The sequence below is a fragment of the Brassica oleracea genome, chromosome C9 (assembly GCF_000695525.1).
Source record: "Brassica oleracea var. oleracea cultivar TO1000 chromosome C9, BOL, whole genome shotgun sequence".
Lineage (NCBI taxonomy): Eukaryota > Viridiplantae > Streptophyta > Magnoliopsida > Brassicales > Brassicaceae > Brassica > Brassica oleracea.
The window spans coordinates 37,954,479-37,967,089 of record NC_027756.1 but is presented as its reverse complement, the minus strand read 5'-3'; the positions used below and the strand labels follow the sequence as shown (position 1 = coordinate 37,967,089).

General features: G+C 37.3%; 3 protein-coding genes across 3 annotated transcripts; 1 reads left to right on the top strand and 2 right to left on the bottom strand.

Annotated features, from left to right (window-relative positions):
* Nucleotides 1–479: 479 nt before the first annotated feature.
* LOC106318745 (65-kDa microtubule-associated protein 1) lies at nt 480–4,633 on the bottom strand. Its single transcript, XM_013756860.1, has 8 exons — nt 4,469–4,633; nt 3,975–4,069; nt 3,688–3,897; nt 3,151–3,612; nt 1,940–2,407; nt 1,344–1,431; nt 1,116–1,264; nt 480–1,039 (listed from the first exon to the last, which is right to left on the bottom strand). The coding sequence occupies exons 2-8, from the start codon at nt 4,044–4,046 to the stop codon at nt 731–733; spliced, it is 1,758 nt and encodes a 585-aa protein (XP_013612314.1). The 5' UTR covers nt 4,047–4,069; nt 4,469–4,633; the 3' UTR covers nt 480–730.
* A 4,122-nt stretch (nt 4,634–8,755) lies between these two features.
* Nucleotides 8,756–10,381, bottom strand: LOC106314940 (trigger factor-like protein TIG, Chloroplastic). The gene is given in 13 exon segments (XM_013752733.1): nt 8,756–8,826; nt 8,829–8,859; nt 8,929–8,950; nt 8,952–9,007; nt 9,009–9,087; nt 9,178–9,263; nt 9,341–9,419; nt 9,421–9,507; nt 9,633–9,721; nt 9,818–9,947; nt 10,035–10,060; nt 10,063–10,122; nt 10,370–10,381. Coding segments are annotated over 13 exon segments (828 nt in total).
* A 1,590-nt stretch (nt 10,382–11,971) lies between these two features.
* On the top strand, nt 11,972–12,566 carry LOC106314939 (glutathione S-transferase T2-like). The gene is made up of 2 exons (XM_013752732.1): nt 11,972–11,995; nt 12,087–12,566. The coding sequence occupies exons 1-2, from the start codon at nt 11,972–11,974 to the stop codon at nt 12,564–12,566; spliced, it is 504 nt and encodes a 167-aa protein (XP_013608186.1).
* The last annotated feature ends 45 nt before the right edge of the window (nt 12,567–12,611 follow it).

The window sequence follows — 12,611 nt, the reverse complement described above, 5'->3', positions numbered from 1 at the left end:
AATCTAAATCCCTTCGGTGAACCTTTAACTCACTGACTGAAGAAGTTTCCCACAAAATATCAGCCCGATCAGGATCCGTTTGACCTTCCAAATCTGCCTTGACAAACCCAGACGAAATTCTGACTCATTTCCTCTTTTCTCTCTTTTGTCTTTTTGATTCTTGTAAGTCTCTACATAAAAAATTAGGTCAAGAGACTATATATATGTGTCTTACTAACTCTAAGAACCTCCAAGGCCCAATACTAATCTCATGGACTAATACCAATGGCCTAATTTTCAAGTTTGGTTATCACCAACCAAATCCAAAGGGTTTCCTCCATCTAGTAGGAACCCAACAGGTAGAATCATCATTGGAGTTGTACAATGGATTAGGCTCTATTCCATGTTTCCATCATTTTCACCGGAATCCTATAAACAACGGCAATGCCCACAGAGACAAGATTAACAAGCAGGTGTTGTCATCTATAAACACCGACAAGTCGTAGAACAGAGCAGATTAACAAGCCATAGCCATCTGACTATCCATGTCTGCCAATAAGTCAAGATGATACCAACTATCAAAAACAACACTAACACACACACAAACAGATACACATATTCTAGTACATCATTCTACTCTCAAATGTCTTTTTTGTTTGTTGGTCTTCTTCTCTCAAGTGTTTTGTTTCATACAACCCTCTCTTCCTAAACAGACAAGAGTGAAAACTACAGATGTTTGCCTTTCATATATTCAGGGTGAAGCTGAAACATGACCTGCAGCACCAGAAACAGGAGATGAAGCAGCAGCTTCCTCTTTCGAAATGGCAACGTAGTTCGTAGGAGCAGCCGGCCTGTCTATCGTCTTCCTTCTCCCTCCTTTTGCAATTGACCTGCTTCCGTTCTGGCTTGCATTCAAAGATAAACGCCGGTTTGGTGCTCCGTTGTTGTTAGCTCGTGCCCCCACCGGTTTCTTAGCACTGACTGGTCTTGCAGGGCTTGGCCTGGTGCTGAAGGCAGTGTCTTGCTCTACGTGTGGCTGTTCTTGAACCTTCTTTTGTTCCTGTTCATTAAGACAAAAGGAATAGTTTAAAGAGTGAATGACATGTTGGCTTAATAGTAGAAATGATGAAGTTTACCCTCAGCCTCCGTTTCTCATCTTCTCGTTCTTGCCTAAGCATACCGTACTCATCTAACATAGCTAACAGAGGAACGCCATCGTATGCAAAGGACATGCTGTGTTCCTCTTCCCATGCTCGGGTCTTGGCTACCAATGTGTCAACCATGGCTTTTTGCACAAACAAGAAACATCCAATAAGATACGAATATAAAAGAGAAACTTGCTTGCAAAAGTCTTCTACACCTACCAGGAATCTTGCTGACCAGAATCCGAGCTTTCTCAGCTCTCTTGAGATTCAAATGCGCGCCTCTGCTTGCACTGTACCTGTTCTGATCCTGTTCTCACAAACCAGAACCATGCAAAAACAGCTCAAGATCCAATCAAAAGTTAATGTGTTTTCAACTTTTGATGATTTGGGGCAGGGATTTTTAACCAAACCGAAATTTCGGTTACTTCGGTGAGGAGTTCGGTTCAATTCGGGTTTATAAAAAAACTTCGGTTTTCGGTTAGTTCGGTTTAAAAAAATTGTTAACTTCGAGCTGAACTAACCTACGAACCCAAGTAATCGGACTAGCCTAAATTACCCAAAAAATCAAACCAAACTAACCGAATTAACCAATATTTTGAACTAAATGAACTTAACTAACTGAAATTGCCGAGTTTACCCAAATTTCTAACCTAAATATAATCGAAACCAAAAACTTCGGTAAGTTCTGGTAAAATTTTTAAAAACCAATTATCCGAATACCGAACCGAAATTTTTTACAGTTCAATTCGGCGAGATTTTAGTCAAAACGAACTACCCGAACCCGCAGACCATTGATGTATCATAGTGTGCATTACCCGGTTGTAGTCCTCTAGCCAACTCTCTTCCTCACAAGCAGACATCCATTTCTCAACTCGGTCCAATATATCCTTCCTACTAAACGCTTCTTCTTTAGCCTTAGCTATCTGACTATCCATGTCCGCCAATAACTCAGTAGGCTCAACGTTTCCAGAGTCAATCAGCGACATGATCCTCTCGCGAGCTGATTCAGGGTTTGTTTCCACGTGAGCGCGAGCGTATATCTCCTCAAGCTCAGACTGTTTCTTGAAAGCAATCTCCTTCATACGGCTGGCTTTCAGCTGGTCAAGCCTGTCCACTTCCACCTCGGCCTGCTTGATCAGATCACGTGCAAGAGCACCTGGCGTAGTCACCTCATCGACTGAAGCTGAAATGTTACAAGTAACGTGATTGAAAAGATCCCTTTCCTCGTCAGGAGTGTCCATCAGGTTCCATAGATCAATCAGCTGAGTAGCTAGCTCTTGAAGCTGACAACGGGGAAAAAAACAAATATTCATTAATGAATCTCGTCATCCATGATACTCATTTAAGAATTACTTCCTAAATAATACTCTACTAGAAATAAACATGAAAGTTTATTTTGTTTATTCTGCTAGAAAAAAATACGGTGGGAAGTATTCTAATTCAAATATTTATGCATATTCTAAAGAAGGAAAATGATCAAAACATGAATTTCTAGATATAAGAGTATTTTTTATTTTTATAACGACAAAAATGTTTTCTATAGGCAAGTAACTAGTAATACAAGCCGCTAGTAACGAAATTTTTTTTCATAATCGGTACTTGGATTACACTTGCAAATATCTAAATAACTAGATTAAGACCCTAAACATTATATATAAAAATTATTTTATGTATTATATGTTCTTACATATTATGAAATAATAAATATATATTGAATAATTAAAAGTCAGTAACTATTACATATATAATTAAATTGGTGCGAACGTATAAATCAATTTTATTAATCCAGACAATTTTTTTTTTAAATTTGATAGGATATGTAATAAATGATATTAATAATGAATTTATGGTTAGTTTAATAAAAAGCTTATTATATAATTAGATGGACCAACATATTTCTATAATTATTTTAAGAATGATTCTAGTGATACATGCGGCTACAAAAAGAACGGTTTGGAACAGGGCGAGTAGCAAATCAAGACGGGAACAGGGCGAGTAGCGAGTAATATTTGTGAAAGTGTTTTACCTTTTGAAGTCTTTGCTTCTTATCATCTTTGAGAGTCAGAACGGTTTTAGCCAACGTCGAAAGCGTCTCATTGCTAATGCTCTTGGACTGGACACCGGTTTCTTCATCTAAACTCGGATGAACTTCTCTGACAGTGGTTAAGAAGTCCAAACCAAGAACAGCGCATAGATCGTGAACAGTGCTCACAAACTCGAGCACCTTCTGCAACCTATCACTCTTCTCTTTCTGAAGCTCTTGGAGTTGGCTATGGAAATCGTCTAGCTTCTTAAGGGAAAGATCAGACTCGTCGACTATAGGAACCTCGCTGCTCAAACCACCAGCGATCTCTCCACAAATCTTCTGGATTTGTGATTGTACATCAGAGAACTCTCTGACTCTCTCCTCTTTCTGTTGCCAGAGTTGTTCAAGAGCCGGTGCTATAGCAGCAAGCTGTTCTTTAATCGTTCCAGAAGACTTATCCGGCTGAAACAGAAGAAACAAAACAAATCAAGATAGATCCAGTTGTAAAACTTGGGGAAAGAGAATATTATGACTTACAATGCCATTATTAACAAAGGTTTTATCTCCAAGGGAGGTGGTGAGGCTGGAGAGTTCAGCGTTAGCATCCGACAAGGTTTGGAGAAGCTCGGCTCGCGATTTGGCAGCCTGCTCGACTTTTTTCTTGTAAACGCCAAGACACTCTTGCTCTATCTGGAGAAGGAGTTTGTCTCGTTCCTCGTCGCTCTCACCAACTTCATCCCATATTTCCTATAAAAAGAATGGGATTTTATAATAAAGTTCGCCCTTGGCAGCTTATTAGATGGGGGATGGTTGCGACATTTTACCTGCAGCTTTTGCAGTAAGGTACCACAAGTGATCTCTCCAAGAAGAGGACTTTCCGCATCTGTGACCACCATTGTCGCGATATCAGAAGGCTTCCCTGAAGAAAAGATTAAAGCAAGAACCAGTTAGATCTTACTTCAACATCAGAATGCAGTGAAATCGGATTAAGAAACAGATGCTATGAGCAAATACAACAAATACTATTTTTCGTAATCCTAAAGCATCCCCTAATCACTCTAATCAAAGATTAACTTCCACAGACCAAACAATAAAAATAAAATAAAAAAGAATCCTTTGGGTGGGGAAACAAAAAGCTTGAACTTGTGAAGCTCAAAAACAATCCGATCAACTAGACGAAAAGAACAAGCAGATCTCTCTGTGTTAGGAAAAAAAAAAAAAAACACGAACTTTAAGGGAATCAAACAGCATTTGGTGATAAAACCAAAGCAATCAGAAACGAACATAAAACTTATCAAATCTAAACAGTTGTAGTTACCGAGATTGACAGTGAATTTGTAAGGGTTTTAATAGGGTTTCTCTCTCTCTCTCTCTCTCTCTCTCTCTCTCCACAACACTCTTCTTCTTCGTGTAGATCTGAAGCTCTGTGGCGATAATATAAACTCACTGTTCGAGAGTGAGAGGAAATGTTTTTTACATATGAAGGTGAAAAAAATGAAAAATTTATGTATGGATGGAGAGAGGTGGAAGAGACGGGGAGGTGGTGTGGGACCCATAATTTCTGTACGTCAAAGAGTGAAACGAAACATTTAACCCCTACTTTTTCTGCTTTATTACCAAAACATGACACTATTTACTCACAGGTTTTGCGTCTTCTACTCTTCTTCCATGACTTTGTTCTCTGCTTGTTTGACACTTTGACCCACACAATTTACTTCCTTTTTACCCCTTTTTCTTACAACTAGATTCTCTGAAATAAATAAAAGGCTTCACTAATTGTAACGTTTTCCACACAAAAAAAAAAAAACAGTTTTGAAAAATTTAATAGAGATTACTTGATAATTACTTATAAGTAAAAAACAACAAAACATAATTATTCGGGGATGAATGGAGTCCGTGAACGGTGAAAGCAATCTACAGTCAAAAGTCGTTACTGGGAAGTGGGAACTTGTCTAATTTCAAATGGTCATAAGCCGAGGTACATACAGTGCTATAGTCGAACATAAAGACAGACGTCAACCACATGTTATATCACATTATAGGTTCAACCCAAAGAAATAAAAGTTGCTAAAAGTCCGTCACCCACATGTTATATCGTGTCATTAAATAAAGCTTCACCATGCTAATGTATAGGTAATAGGCTAATAGCTCTACAAATCAACTACCACCAACATTGTTTACCCATTACTACGTTTTGGGGACCACAGGTCACATATATGGTCCATTTTTATTCTTGTTTAAAATTTACTTTATCCACAACTATAAATATTTATAAGGCTGTAAATATATTCGGTTTCAAATTTTCAATCAATCTATGACTCTTGACAGAGAGAATTATTGTTTGACAAAAAAAAAAAAAAAAGACAGAGAGAATTATTTCTCGAAGCTGTTTAAAGTTCAACAGAACTATAAATATATAGTTTGAAAAATCAAAGCAAATAACGTAGACAACTGTGAAAATACATTTTAAAAATAGATTTTTTTTGTAGAATTGTCAAAAGTGTAAAAACTGTGTTTTCTTTTCTTTTCGAATTAGCAGTAATTTTTTATTATTACTGGAGAAATTCTATTAATATCTAAGGTTTGATCGGCAAAAACCGTGGTTTCATTTTTTAGTTGTAGAGTTATATTTACGATTTTTTTTTTGCTTTGACTCCAAATTTTAATTGTTAAAAGTCTTTTGATTAAGATATTTATTTCTAGAGAGCAATTATAATAAATTAATAACATGAGTTTAAAGAGGAGCGGTGAATTTTTTTTAATGGATGTAAACTTGTAAAAATATATTTCCTCCGTTTTATTTTAATTGTCGTTTTAAAATTATGCACACAGATTAAAAAAATAAATTTTGTATATTTACTAAATAAAACATCATTACCAATATATCCAACCACATTTCAACCAATTAAAAAATAGAATGAAATATAAAATCAATAGATTTTGCATTGAAATTATAAAACAACATTTATTTGAAATAAAAATTTTATTCTATAACAAAAACTAAACTGAAACAGATAGATAATTTAAGATTGGTGTAGATTTAAAATTATAGATATGATTGTGGCTATAGAGAATATCTATAGCGATAGCTGTTCGAAAACGCGGAAGCCTAAGCCCCCGGCTAATCGCTGTTCGGACACCTTCCGAAGCGATTTTAACATAATCGGCAAACAAAATCGTTAGCCAATTAGTCGGCCCGTTAAAACGATTACTCGGTCCATTTACTGATTAGTCGGTCTTCAAACCGATTAATCAACCTAATTAACCCAATTTAATAGGCTTAAATGGTAAACTATGAAAGTATTATATTGGGCCTCATAGAAAATACAAAGTCCATATACCTTGAGTTTGAATAGGATGTATATTCTATATTTAGAGTCAGACTTTGCCCCTCTTTTCTCCGGTAAGCGATGTGGGACTTTGTCCAAGGATATCGAACCCAGGTTTTTCAGCGCAATAGAAAATATTTCAGCCAATAGGAGACAACGAATACTTGTGTTATTACCCATATGTCTCCCCGATTAATTTGTATTTCAATTATATGATATTCATTTTTGCTAACAATTAACTTTTGTTAAAACCAATAATTATAAATTTCAATAATAACATAAGAAAAACCTATTATATTCTAATATATTTATATTATATATTTAATTTAAACATTTTAATAAAATAAAATAATAATTAAAACTAATCCATGTGTATACCCCGATTAATCTCCGATTTTTTTTGTAATTCGCTAGGCTCGAGGTTGACACCCGACTAACGCCTAGCGTGGTTCTGAACAGGGGCGATGGCCAATCATATCTCTTATAGTTTGTAGCTAGTACTATGATTAGTGAAATTGTATTTACTTATCATTTTTGAGTTTGAACATGGATCACGAGAGAGGTAGTTTCGTAAATTCAGCCAAGACAAGCGCTAAGGATGAGGTCAGAGGGAACGTAATTAGTCAAGCGTCAATATAAAACCAAACTAGAAAAGAAAAGGAGTTATGTGACAAAGAAAACAAGTCATAGTCAATGTTAGTTGGCAAATTCATTGTGAAATCGACATATATACTTGTATGTTATCTAGGACATATATGTATACACTGATAAAACACAGATTTTAAAATCAAAAAGTGAATAAAAATTACAAAACAAAAACTGGTGCCCTTAGAAATCATTTATTGCTACAACTAATGTATTAATATCACACAAAATTGTCAAACATAGAAAAAAAATTCATGTTCTGACAAAATAATCATAGTTTTAAGAAGTGATTAAAATTTACAAAATAAAAAGCAATGTTATCATTATCAATAATTAATTGCAGTTATATATCTTACAAACATCAAAAATAGTTTAAAAAAAAAATAGTGCCGAAAAAATGAAAGAATGACAGAAAAATGCGATGAGAAAGCAGAAGAACGTTTGCTACCATATTAAAATGTATCAAATTATCATTAATGTTAATGTTCAATTGTACAATCCTCCTGTATTTATACCCCTATTATGTACACGTATACACTTTATATACAGCGGTATTATACACTATATGCTACGTATCCAATATAATTCCAAAAAAAATGCTCAGATCTTTCACACATTCCCCATCGTAAGTTTATGTTTCTTGAACTCTGTGATAGAGTTATCCACCTCTTTAACTAGTTCATCTGTAGAGAACTGCATTCAAATTTTTTTGGACAATGTTTTGTTACTAATTTACCGTTTAGTTCCTCTTTCGGAGACAAGACTATTAAGCATGTAAAAGTACCTCTAAGTTTTCGCGTTTGAAGATATCTCCAACAGCCAAATTCTGCTTTATTATGTTGGTATTGCTCACTCTTCAAGTTTCTAGAAACTCATTTACTGCTTTTTGACTTGAAAGAGAGCCAATTGTTCTTCTGTGAGCTTCATGTTTCCCTATTGCAACATGTCATTGAACATTACGCATCTTAGTGACAGTAAAAGAGAATAAGAGAAATAGAGTTAAATGCTTACCTGAATCTCTAGAAGCCTAGCTCCATAAAATTGTCTTCTTTGTTCCTCGAATAAAGATTGAGGAATCTCTACTTCCATCTGAAAACAAAAAAGCAGCAAAGGACAATGTTTTCAATCAAACTAATGAACAATGTTACTACTTTAAAATGTTTGATGGTGCAACCAGGGAACACTTTTGTGACAACCTATCCCGCTCACTCGGAACCCGGCTCACAGCCATGCAGTGCACCGACACTAACCCTTCACCGTGGGATGAAACTCCTCCACATCCACCGGTAGGTTATTGGTGCGCTTGACGTTACTCGAACCCAAGACCTCACCCTTTAACAACACTCCTACAGGATGAGTTGTCACCAATTGAGGCGTTTCCTCTTTTGTGTGACAACACATCCCGCTCACTCGGAAGCCGGCTCACAGCCCTGCAGGGCACCGATCCTAACCCCTCTCATGTGCGCCCCTCTCATTTAACAACACTCCAACAGGATGAGTTGTCACTCATCCTATTGGAGTGTTGTTAAAGGGTGAGGTTTTGGGTTCGAGTAACGCCAAACGCATCAATAACCTACATGTATGGCCGGGAGAAGTGCACATGAGAGGGTTAGGGTTGGTTCCCTGCAGGGCTATGAGCTGGATTCCGAGTGAGCGGGATGGGTTGTCACAACTTTATCGGCAAGTGAATCGTCTAAGTTTATAAATCTCTTTAGAATTGTTCCTTATAGTCAACCTGAAACAAAAACAGACATGGTTTAGCACATCTAATGTTATCATGTCCTGTATATCCAGAAGAACTCACAGTGAACAGAGCACGTTGGCACTAAGGTTTCTTGTTTCCATGATTCAGGAAACACAAGCGAGAATGACTATGATTCTCTTCCCTGCTCGGATTCCTAAGATTGAACCAAGGAATCCATGAAGCAATATGTTCCCTTCTTTCGAGTCAAAATGAAAACCTGGACAAATTACCATACACGCATGTATTTGCAAAACGGGAAAGGTGATTTCAATGCAGTAAAAGGTATGACATATAACAAGTTCTAAAACTTTGCTTTCAGCATTTGGCATCGCTTGACCCGTTGACCCTTCATCTATGGTTGCAGCAGATATATCAATGATTGCAAGATCTCCCACCTGCACGGTTTTATGATAGAATAAGTGAGATTTTCTAACAACAATACAACGAAATGGGAAGTTATGCAAAGAGTTACATGTAGACCTCATGCAGTTACAATCTTCAATGCACCAAAGGACTTATATTTCTGTCTTAGCTGTCTTTCACAAGGTTTTAAGGTCTATCTCATTGTCTAACTCTACAACGATCTTCATATATATATTATACCCATTCTCAGGATTCCATCTTTATACCAACTCATAACTGAGAGGAACAAGAGAGAAAAATCAGAAAACATGTAAAGTTTAGTTAGCATACATGCAGCAATATTCATAGCTAGCTCCTACACCGTTGTTTCAAGATTCTTGCATATGTGAAGTATATTAAACCTAAGAGTCTTGAGCTGATAATAAGCGTTCTCCATATCTGGAAAGCAGCTTACTATCTTTATAGAGTCTTTTAATGTCTTTCCAGTCATCTATACAAATCCAATATCTGATATGAAAAAACGTTCCAACATCAAAGGAGACAACACAAAATCAAACTAAAGAATACAAAAATATAGAAATGTTACAGACTCCATGGCGCGAGGAAGTGTTCTCTTCAAGATAAATTCAACAGTAGCTCTCAAAACGTATTGCCTCCCAATGAAACCAACAATGATATTCTCTGGAACTCTTTTTCCGGGGACGGAACCCAGAAACCTAGTTTAATCATAATCAAGTAAAACAACAACGAAGCATGTCATTACATTAAACATATTTTAGTTTTAGTTGAAATGAATTTTCAGCTTTGACATTTTCATGAACTACTCGGTTATAGGACTCTTTGGTAACAATATTCATAGACAATAGCTGGAACTTCCACACTCAGTTTCACCTGCAATTGAAGGTTACATCCAATCTCAATGCCACACACATATTCCGACCACCGCCAATTTTCTTGGAAGAGGAACAAGATAGCTCCAATAGTTTAATTGGTTTATTCAGCCTCCCATCGAACCGTAACACACAGAGAAACTACTACGAGAGAGGAAAAAACAATAGGATTGGAAGAGACGAGGAAAAAAAATATGTCGGGTTAAACATGAGTGAAGCAGATTTATCGTCGTTGTCGAGCTGTTAACGCAGAGTTCCATTTTTGCTCTTTCTCTCTTGCTTTAGCTTGAAGGAGAGAACTAAGACCACCTCCATCAAGGGGTTCTTAGATGGGTATAGGAACAAAAGTGAAAAAATAAATAAATGAAAAGCCTAAAATAAAGAAGAACCGGTGTTTATTTTGGGTTTCTTAGAGCACCTTTATCCTGGATTCTTAGCCCAACCCTTACATTAAATCTAATTAAAAAAAAATGAAGGAAAAGACAGAAGCCCAAGACTCGCCCCTTGCGCAAGGCCTGGAAGGCCCGTCCCTTAGTGACAGGTGTCACGAAACGAGAGGATGGAGGAATCGGTTACGCGCCTCTTGCGATCAACTCTCTCTCTCTCTCTCTCTCTCTCAAGCTCTGTTCGACGAAAGGCGATTCGACGTCTCCTTCGGTGACTCTTCTCGGCGACCTCTCTCTCTCTGTGGTCCTCCTCGACGCGTTGGAGCTCTCTCTGGGTGTCTCTCTTGAAATCGAAAGGTAAGCGGTTGTTGTGTTCTTGAATATGCATGTCTTTGATTATGTCTGATCTGTTGTTTTTATATGTAGTTTGTTGGTTATCTCTCTCCGTGGGACTTCTCCTCCAAGCTTTCCCTCGGTGGCTCAAATCGAAGCTTTCACCTCAGATCGAAAGGTAAACCGGTTCTTCTGTTGTTTCATTATGCATGTGATTGATGATTGTAGTTTGTATTAAGTAATAATATTTTTTATACTTATTATGTTGGTTATATGTTTTTTTTTAAACTTGTTGCTTTTACCAGACCTTTAAAACAAATACATGAAGACTTGCAGAAATAACTATAAAATGAGTGACAATTAGTATTTGGGCCTTAATGGGTTTTAAACGAATATATGTATTTCTCGTAAGAAGACAATAGCATTGGCTTGTTGACATTGAGCATGTAAGCTATTTTCATAAGACAAGAGGAGTGAGCAGGTGGAGATGTTGTTGCCACCTTTGTGTCTGTTGAGATTGTCTCTTGTATCTCCTGGTGTGGCTGTGTCTGTTTCTCTTTTATTTGATGGGTAATATGTAAACAAAAATCATTGTTAGTTGTATTTATCAAAGTTCATAACTTACTCTGCCTTTTTTATTTAGGTAATTTCATTGATCTTGGTTGTCGTCTTCGTTTTCTTCGTTGCGAAAGTAAGTTTGTAAATTGTTAAATAGCTGGCCGTGTAGTTTGTATTTGTTTAGATGAGTCGATGTATGTGTCGTTGAGTTTTAGTTGAGGTGATTGGTTTGGTATATTTGTTTTGAAGTTTTACATTTACTAAACTCTCAAGTGCTTCACAATGACAACCCCACTCAGTTTCTGAGTTTTTCACCAACTCCAGACCCTGGAGGATCCGCTTCATGTACACAAACTGGCGAGGATCGTAAGCAAAGGTGCAAGTGGTCAACAGCTGAAGACTTGGTCCTCATCAGTGCGTGGTTAAACACCTCTAAGGATCCCGTAGTTGGGAATGAGCAAAGGGCAGGAACCTTTTGGAAGAGGATTGGGGCGTATTATAATGCAAGTCCCAAGGTGGTTGGTTTGCCTAAGCGAGAGCAAACCCACTGTAAGCAGAGGTGGGGGAAGATAAATGAAGGTGTCTGAAAGTTTGTGGGTGAGAGCAAACACACTGTAAGCAGAGGTGGGGGAAGATAAATGAAGGTGTCTGAAAGTTTGTGGGGTCATACGATGCTGCTACAAAACAGAGGACCAGTGGACAGAGTGAAGATGATGTTTTGAAGGCTGCACACGAAATATTCCTCAACGATCACAAGGCCACGTTCTCATTGGAGCATGCGTGGAGGGAGCTTAGGAATGATCAGAAATGGTGTGGGACTTATGGAAGTAGTCAACAAAGCTCTGGTTCAAAGAGAAAGAGGGTGGGGGAAGACCAATCTTTTCAGTCATCAGCAACTATTCCCAGTGTCAATGGAGAGGATGAAGCAACGGCGAGGCCTATTGGTGTGAAGGCAGCCAAGGCGAAGGCTAAAAGGTCAATGGGAGAAGAAGGCAAGAATCTGCAAGATTTTCAGCAAATGTGGGAGTTAAAGGCGAAGGACATAGCTGCAAAGGAGAAGCATGACAACAAGAAACTGCTTGACAAACTCCTTGGAAAAATAGAGCCGCTTACTGATTTAGAAGTGGCGCTTAAGGAGAAACTCATTAAAGATATCTTATCAATGTAATCTTTTAGAAGTGGCTTGCTTGTTTGTTTGTAGTTTGCTTGTTTG

What these genes read in the sequence shown, in the direction of transcription:
- LOC106318745 (XM_013756860.1), bottom strand. Translation starts at nt 4,046, where the DNA reads ATGGTGGTCACAGATGCGGAAAGTCCTCTTCTTGGAGAGATCACTTGT. An exon ending in CCTTTGTTAATAATGGCATT is followed by an intron (nt 3,613 to 3,687) that starts GTAAGTCATAAT and finishes CTTCTGTTTCAG; the next exon opens with CCGGATAAGTCTTCTGGAAC. An exon ending in AGAAGCAAAGACTTCAAAAG is followed by an intron (nt 2,408 to 3,150) that starts GTAAAACACTTT and finishes CCCCGTTGTCAG; the next exon opens with CTTCAAGAGCTAGCTACTCA.
- LOC106314939 (XM_013752732.1), top strand. Translation starts at nt 11,972, where the DNA reads ATGAAGGTGTCTGAAAGTTTGTGG. An exon ending in AGGTGTCTGAAAGTTTGTGG is followed by an intron (nt 11,996 to 12,086) that starts GTGAGAGCAAAC and finishes GCTACAAAACAG; the next exon opens with AGGACCAGTGGACAGAGTGA.